Genomic DNA, 8966 nt, shown 5'->3' with positions numbered 1-8966 from the left:
TTTTAAAGGACAAAGTCGGTCTCCACAGTTCCACTGTCATGGTTCGCTAATAACTGTGTTTTCAAAGCTGCCTTAATTAAGTGATTTGCTTCTCAGGTATGCCAAAAGGCTCTTCTAATAAGCCTTTAAAGGGTTCTTGTTTAATTAATAATTATTTTTCGAGGGCGCGCCGAAAACGAAGTGATAGATAACCAACGAAGCGCGTAGCGCCGAGTTCGTTATAATCATTTTATATCCTGCAAACCCGAGTAGAATAATTGTTTTATTAAAAATTCCAGGTTTAACAACTCTTCCACTAAAGAATCGATTTCTGCTTTGGTCAATTCCGGTCCAAAACGGCTTTTGTCAGAGCTGCAAAATTGTTTTCTGCTCGCTTTATTGATAACGCGTTCCTTCACCGTATTAGGTACAGCAGGTATATGAGCTGATAGCCCGTGTCCGGAGACCAATGAAAATGCTGAAAATCTGATAACCGTAGTTCAGTTTTTAATAATCATTAATACTCCGTTAGTTCTACTTCAATATTTTCCAGATTCTGATTAGGAAAAGTTCGCAAGTATTCTAGTGGCATCCTCGTCTCGAAGAAGCGATGGTTAGCGCTGGGGATTTGGGCACGACCTTGTATGACTGTCAAGTAAAGCTATGATCCTCGCAGTTATAAACTCAATTTAAGCAATTGCATAAAGAAGCCTGAAAATTTTAGGACTTCAATGGGGTTTCAACCGGTGACCTCGTGATGCCGGTGCTACGCTCTAACCAACCGATCTATGAAGCCACTGGTGTTGGGAGCTGGTCATTTGTGGGTTCTAATGGTTCCGTGAGAAATGAATCAATGATGAAATGATATATGAAATGAATCATATCTGAACTGCGGATGTGAAATCAAGTGAAGCTAGCTATGAACTTCGCAGTTATGAACGCAATTTTTACAATTGCGTAAAGAAGCCTGAAAAATTCAGGACTTCAACGGGGTTTGAACCCGTGACCTCGCGATTCCGGTGCGACACTCTAACCAACTGAGCTGTGAAGCCACTGACGTTGGGAGCTGGTCATTTGTGGGTTCTAATGGAGTGGCAGTCTCTGTTGCAGCTGGCGCAGACGTGCCTTGTGGAATCGCGCGCAGAGGCTGCGCGTTCCTTCATCGCTGCTCTCTTGCATGTACCCTGGACTGTAGCGTTCGCTTTCGCCTTGGAAACTCTCGCTTTGACACTTTGCCGCCATGTATCTCGGTGTTTGGCAATGACCTCCCATGCACTGGTGTCGATTTGTGCAGATCGCTTGATGCAGTCTCGCTTGATGACGACCTTGTAACGTAGAAGCGGTCGACCCAAGCGACGGACGCCCTCCCGCAGTTCTCCGTTAAGGATTTCTCTTGGCAGGAGGTCAGGCTCCATGCGATGTGCATGGCCGAGCCATCGAAGGCGTCGTTTAAATGAGCAGTGATGGCATGCTCAGTGAGCCAGCGCGCTCCAAGATCTCGGTGTTGGTGACTCTGTCCTGCCACCTGATGTGCAGCAGGTGCCGAAGGCAGCGGAGGTGGAAGCTATTGAGGCGTCGCTCTTGTCTGGCATACACTGTCCACGACTCGCTGCCATATAGGAGAGTCGACAGGACGCAGGCTTGGCGCAGAGTCTGGCGATGTTGAAGAGTTTGCCGTCTGACCTCGTCTGGACGTAGACACCTTCTGTACAGTCTACAAAGGCATACTGGGGCAGCATCGAGAAGAAAACCCCGAACAGGGTTGGAGCAAGGACGCAGCCCTGCTTTACTCCACTGCTGACTGGGAAGGCACTGGAGGTGGCCCCATCGAAGCAGACCGTACTCTGCATGTCCTGGTGAAAGGAGGTGTTGATCGCCAGGAGCTTTGGAGGGCAGCCAATCTTCTGGAGGATCTTGAAGATGGCTATGCTGAGCTCTTCCAGTGTCGGCGTGTTGTCAAACTCCTCTATGACTGAAAACCCGGACAGGGCATCGAGGGCAGTGTCTGTGACGATGTTCTGGGTTGAGTAGAACTCGAGATAAAGCTCCACCCAACGCTGCAGCTGCATGCTCTGATCAGTGATGACCTCGCCAGTCTCTGATTTGAGCGGAGCTGTTTTGACGCTCGTAGGGCCGGTAGCAGCTTTGATGCCCTCATACATCCCCCTTTGCGTGACCCGCACAGTCCGCTGCTAGCTGGGTTTTGGCGCATAGGTTCTGGCAGTACTCGTTGGCACAGCGGCGGGAGGTCTGCTGGGCCTTGCTCCTAGCTGCTCGAAGGGCGTCGCCTGTGCTTGGGGAAGGATTCTGCTTATGAGCCAGCATCGCTTTCCTCTTGGCCTCCGTGACTGGCTGCATTTCTTCCCAGCCAGTGCCAGTTCCGCCACTCGGAGGCCAGACGTTGGACTTAGCTGACAGAGGCTCGCACGCCATTGGGAGCATTTCGAGAGGTTGTGCGAGCCCAGCCTCACAACCCACTCCCCGGCTATAACAGCCTTACGGAACCCGCAAGTTTTATGATGAAACACAGAAATATATAAAGAGGTTAGTGCTGTGCTCAAGAAGTAGTGCCGAGTTTAAAAGAAAACCCAGAGTGGAATAGCGATGAGGAAAGTTCTAAAAACGTTAGCGAAGAAAGCAATAAACGGAATCTGCAAATATTAACACCTTTATTACTCAAAAACGTGAGCCATGATATGTTCATATTTCACTCGGCAGTGACATTTTGGCTCGGTGGTAGCCAAAACATTCGGCGACAGGATTTGGAATCCTAAATTTAGCTATTAAATCGCCCGATGTAAAGAAATCCAGGAGGCCCACGGATTCCAGATCCCACCCAACCCGTGAATCCCGGATTCCAGATTCCAAATCTTGGATTTCAGATTTCCATCAAATCGTTCCGAACTGGATAGTAGATTTCATCGAAAGCTGCCAATTCTGGATTTCACACAATGGATTCCAAAGCATAACATTTTGCTGGAGTCCGGATTCCGGATTCCTTCACATCGGGCAACTTAAAGGTATCCAAAAAACTAATATGTACTTTTGTTTTCTTTTATTTTTATTTTTATTGAGACACGCTTACTCTTAATTTGACTTGCACCACTATACAACGATAGTTGCAATAATTCTCACGCTTTTGCAGCTAATGATCACATCGTACAAAAGTCGCCATACTGGAGAGCAAATTGCGCACCGCCAAAAGAGAGAGAATTATAAAAATCAAGTTGCTTTGTTTTAGATGTCCCAATGCGAATGCAATTTGCTCTCTAGTATGGCGATTTTTGTACCACGTGATCTCCAGCTGCAAATGGCTTGAGCATTCTTTTCAGTCTGAGGGAGGTTCGAGCGGTTGGAGCCCTGTAATTGCGTAGTACAGACACTGATTAACTTATGGATATTCCCCGTTCAGCCTCTCGGCTGAGCCTACAAATAACAGCAAATTGGGACTGCAACACGCCTATTTGTGTCGATATTTTTTTCCATTGGCCGTGAAAAGCTCTTGGGAAAGCGGTCCAAAGAACGCGTATCGGCCCTTGCCTCTTTTTCCTTTACTTATTTTTACGTTACGCCCATGACGGATAACCAGTTTGATCCAACGAATACTATCAGATTATTCTTCAAAGTTGCTTTCTTTAAACTTTCTTCTCCACCCCAGCTTCACTTGTGTGGCATAATGAAAGTCTAAAAAGAGACAAGAAACACCACCAATAGGTCTGCCCAACGCATACTGATCCCTTAGAGACCAAGGACCCTTTAAAACTGCCAGAAGCTGGGGACAAGGGCCAGTTGGTTCTAGTGCTCCACTTTTGGATACCGCAAAGAAAACGGTCACTGGCTCAAGAAACGGTTTGTCATCTTGCACGTAGCACCACCTAGTGTGAACAGCAAAGGAGATGTATCAACACTGTTTGATGTTTCACCTGTTGGAGTGGGTGGCAAAATTTCACAAAGCAATTCATAAAGATGGGAATACGCAATGTCCAGTGCACTAAACTTCGCAGTGGCTAAAAACCCTCCAACTGTGGCACAAACAGTTCGAAATGTTCCAAGAATTTCTTTGTCTTGTTCTGTGAGATATCCCGTGTTAAGTCTCTCGACGGATTCTTTCGCAAATACGTGGAAATGCTTCATGAAAGGCAGCAACTTGTCGTGGGGCCCACTCGCGATCACATCGTCGACAGCGATTTTCACGATCTTGACCCACAGTAACAAAGACTGGTTAACATGCCCAGTATCCATTTCCAGAAAATCTTGTCCCACTACACCCAACTTTGTAGCGTCAAAAGAGGCGGCACTGTTTTCCATCGCAGATGCGAGCGCGTACCCATAAAGAATAGCGGGGAGGTACAGATTAATTAGAGAGACATCCTCTGGGAACGACTTGACTGAAATGATAGTGTCGTCCAACGTCTGGGAGAAACTCTTAAGTGCTATTTTGCGTACAAATTCACGAGGCTCACTGCGGGTAAAGACACTGTAAGCCAAAGATTCCGGCAAGCGCAAAATCTTCATGTTATCTTTCGTTTTCATGTCCAAAGAAAACAATCCAAGACGGGGCATAAGACCAACAACTTCTGGTGTCACAATTTGGTCAAGAGTCTCTAGAGGGTGGCTTAAGGCAAACATAATCTCTTTAGTGGCAAGTTCAAGAGCTTGTACTGAGGTCTTGTAAAACAAATTATGACTTGGAATAAAATAATGAGGAAGGAATCCATCTCCGGTGAACTGATAAAGTTTTTTCACAGCGCACAAGAAATTGTCCACGATCCTTTCACGGGACCAACAGCTCGGCTCTGTTTCCTCAAGCATCCAAAACATAACTGTTTTAAAATGATACGAGGTTATGGTTCCACGAAGCCTTTCTTTCAGGGAACGGACATACAACGAACGAAACATGTAGTAAACCATCGCGTGACACTCATCGAAAGTGTCAAACAAGACCCCTTCCGGTATAGAAAAAGACAATCTCCACTCTCTTCTCGTGTCTCCAGAAATATCTGTAGGCTTTGGTACAATCATAAAACCATTCGTCGAAATTTTTTCGACAGTCTCGGCCTTTGGCCAATACCTTGGCTTTCTTGAAATCCACTCACGCGCTGCGTATGGCCACCCCATGCACTCTATAGCGGGCACGCGATCCGATTCAACGGCTTTCTGTATCGTCCAGGCAGGGTTTTTTGTTCGGAAAGTATATGCAGGACATAAATCAGCTCCTTCTGCCGCGTCTCTCTCTGTCCACGGTGTACTTGGCTTTTTATGCTCATCAACGCAATCGGGAAGAAAATCTCTCCTGTTAAGTCGTCTTGTTTTCTCTGCCGAAACAAAACAGCCTTCTTCTTCCGTTTCAGAGACGAGGTCAAGAAAAGATGAGATGGCGAAGTAATTCTGTTTGAATTCCTCTTTGTAGGATTGTGGAATGATAAGCTTGACGTGAGCTGGCGCCTCATCGACAGGACAAAGAACTTTCCTTTGACAATCAACAGTTAACTTTTCTTCAACAGGGTTTAGCAGTATTATCATGTCAACATCACTGAATAATGTATCTGGATAACCTTCCCTGTAGCTTCCAGTCACCACAAACCTGGGCCCTTCGTCAAGAGAATTTAACTTAGCAAGAAATTCTTGGCTTAGTTTTTCAGATCTTGCATATTCCCTGTAAACGGGGAATGTAGAAAGCAACAACTCTACCATTTGCTGTAGGTCGCTCATGTTTCGTTTCACTTTTGCTTCGTGTTGAACTTGTGTGAACCGCTGACTCTTCAGACTGACTATACCTTTTTTTACGTCACGCCAGTCCTGTGGATGGTTCTTCTTCTCTTTCGATCGTCCACTTAACTTACTTCCGTCGCTTTAGGAACGTCTGGAGGTTTTGCTGTCTCGACTGCAGATTATTCTTGAAGAATCTAATTGTAGGTTCTCGTCTATAACGACAATTGCCAAAATTGGAGCTCGGGCACTGGGGCGAGGAAGGGAAAATTTGGGAATGGTGGGACTTGGGGATATGGGGAACCTTTTCGGACACATATCGAAAGTGACGATATCGTCAAGGGGTACATTTGTGAAGAGAGCGGTGACGTCATAGGAGACAAGAAAAGCATTCTCGTCGAGTTCAAAGTGTTGGATTTCTTTGGCAAAAGAGAAAACATCAGAGATTGTATACTCGTTAGTCGACAAGGGTTTCAGCTTTTCATCTAGCCACTTTGCGAGAGCGTAATTGTAAGTACCAGATGCTGAGAGTATCGGCCGCATCGCGAGGGTTGTTTTCTGCGTTTTGGGAAGGCCATATAACTGGGCCAGGCGAGATCCCTTCTGACAGACGAAGTCCGACTGCCATTTCTTTAGGCAGAATTCTGCGCACGACTGATTCCAGATGTTTTTCTTTCCCCAGAAGCGGATGATAAAATTTGGTGGTCTCCCTCTTGTGGTTGGCTTTTGCAGGCTAACGGGTCGGAATTTTGTCAGGTTGTCGATAGATGCCTTGTTTAACAGTCAATAAAGCCTTCAAAGACAACTGGTTCAACAAGACTCATAACATGGAAATCAGCAAAGATGACCTGATAGAGTTACTAAGCGTTGCCACAAAAAACCAGCTATTTCAATGTAATGGCAGCTTGTACGAACAAGTCGATGGGGTCACAATAGGAGAACCATTAGGTCCACTTATGGATTTGCTGACATGTCTTAATGAAGCCCACCCCTCCATTCAATTTACGATGGAAATAGCAAGCAATGATCGATTGCCATTCATTGGCATGGAAATCACCAAAATCGACGGCAGCCTTGAAACCAGTGTTTACAGAAAGAAAACAAATAAAGGGCTCCTTTTGCACTACCCAAGCCATGTTGACAGCCGGTACAAACGGTCACTGCTTAGAACAATGTTAGACCGTGCAAAACGCTTGTCGTCTACGCAAGACTTCTTTTCGCAGGAATGTAAGAACTTAAAAGACAAAATTTTAAAATTGAAATTTCCCGAGAAGCTCATCGACTCAGCTATCAATCGCATCCAGCATCCTACAGACCCAGTTCAAACACCATCTGACAGCCCTGTTCGGATTACGTTGCCATTTAAAGATCAGAAATCGGCTGACGTTCGCAGATAACTTGGCGACCTCGGAACGAAAATTAATCAGCAACTGCAGCCAGTGTTCAGGGGCACCCAACGAATCTGTTCCTCACATTATCTGTTCCCAAGAGGAATCTTGCTGGCTGGCAAAAATACAGGTGTTTCGATGAGCTGGCTGGGAAATTTTGTTATTGATAGAGGTTTTGCCTGGGAATTACTGACTTTTTCTAGCATTTCAACCCGAGCTGGCTGTAGAAACTCTGAAGACTGAGGACGACTAAAAAAAGGAAAAGAAAAAAAAGATCCCCTTCCCTCTCCCAGACAGTAGTCACAAACATACGACGGCTGGTCAGAGTGATTGCGCTTGCGGAAAAAAACCTGTTTTGTCCCGATTTTGTCGCTTTTGTTCGGTCGTTTTGGATCGAGGGATTTGAAAGCGCGCGGAATTCCTGGCTGGGAAATAAATTTGATCAGCTGGCTGGGAAACCAACCAATTTTATCTAGCTGGCTGGGAAATTTCTTGTGTGTCTTGCTGGGAAAAAGGAACAGATAATGTTTTCCCAGCAACACTGAAAAACACCTGAAAATGCCTTAATAACATTTATTTTCATTAACTGGGGTATGATAATACATTTTACAACAAATTGGTCGTTGGGTGCCCCTGAGTGTTCACAAGCAAAAAGATCATTGATCATCTGAGAGTCACGGAAGAAAAGCCTCCCCTGATGATAAGCCAGCAAAGTGTAGTAAATGAATTCACATGTGATTTGTGCAATGCAAATTATATTGGTTACACTTGCCGCCATCTCCATCAACGCGTAGAAGAACGTAGACATTCCGTAATTGGAAAACATTTCAGGGTCGAGCATGCCGTAACACCTGACAATTTAATTAAAAACTTTAAAGTCCTCAAGAAATGCCGCGGCAAACTCGATTGCTTGATATTTGAAATGCTTTTGATCAAAAACAAAAGACCGAAACTGAATACGCAAGCGGATTCCATTCGCGCGAAACTTTTTACATGAATATATAGAGGATATTACACGGTGGCGAGAAGATATGAATTTTATGTTGTTTATGTTGTTTTATCGGGGAAGCATTTGACTGTTAGTGAGGTGAACTTTCGGGATCCGAATATGTTCGTGGCAGGGGAGATCCATAACCATCAGGCCACTTTCGACATCAAAACAGTGAAAATATCCCCGAACCGACATTTCCTGCAAAGAAATTTGCAGCTAGCGATTACCTCATGGTAAGTTGCCACGTAGCAGCGCCATACTGAATAGCATATTAGGTATTGCAGCATCTGTTTGATAATTAAGAGATTACGAGTGAATGTGACTGTGGTCCTGACTTCAAATGGGTAAAAAGAAATTATTTGTAACTTACTTATCAGAGATAGCATTTGAATTCTATTCGTTAACAGATATAAGGGTTTCTTTTATTTCTGAAGGAACCAAAAAACTCTCAAAATGTACCCAAGAATATACTTAATTAGTCCATATGATAAATTTTGGGAATAAATTAAAAAAAAGACTGCTGACCACCGACCGGTGGCTCAGTTGGTTAAGTGCGGGAGGTCGTGTGTTCGGACCCAAAGCTCAGGGTCTATAAATACCTCAGCAGAAAGTGCTGCCTCCGTAATAATTCTTCCTACAAATGGTTAGACTTTCAAGTCGTCTCGCATAAGGACTGTAAGCCGACGGTCCCGTTCATAAATTCTGTGGACACTGTTTGTTAAGAGTAGGGCACAGAGTTCCCGGTGTTTTGGTATGGCCCTTGCATGGTGGCTTTGTTCTGTTATGTGTCTCTCAACTCCTGGGACTTGGTGGTGGAATGCATATAAACCTAAGAACCTTAAACCTAAATGGAACCTTTCTTCGTTTGAAAGACGATCTCAGTCACTCAATGCTTGTTG

General features: G+C 44.9%; 2 protein-coding genes across 2 annotated transcripts; one reads left to right on the top strand and one right to left on the bottom strand.

The window, feature by feature from the left end:
- Positions 1 to 2634: 2634 nt before the first annotated feature.
- LOC138041623 (uncharacterized) lies at positions 2635 to 5750 on the bottom strand. The gene has a single exon (XM_068887372.1). The coding sequence runs from the start codon at positions 5689 to 5691 to the stop codon at positions 3811 to 3813; it is 1881 nt and encodes a 626-aa protein (XP_068743473.1). The 5' UTR covers positions 5692 to 5750; the 3' UTR covers positions 2635 to 3810.
- Positions 5751 to 6455: 705 nt separating this feature from the next.
- On the top strand, positions 6456 to 7085 carry LOC138040799 (uncharacterized). The gene has a single exon (XM_068886468.1). It carries the CDS (start codon positions 6456 to 6458, stop codon positions 7083 to 7085), a length of 630 nt encoding a protein of 209 aa, XP_068742569.1.
- Positions 7086 to 8966: the final 1881 nt, after the last annotated feature.

The sequence above is a fragment of the Montipora capricornis genome, chromosome 3 (genome assembly GCF_036669925.1).
Source record: "Montipora capricornis isolate CH-2021 chromosome 3, ASM3666992v2, whole genome shotgun sequence".
In the NCBI taxonomy this organism is placed as follows: Eukaryota; Metazoa; Cnidaria; class Anthozoa; order Scleractinia; family Acroporidae; genus Montipora; species Montipora capricornis.
Note: the sequence above shows the minus strand (reverse complement) of the source record. Positions and strands in the feature narration are given on the sequence as shown.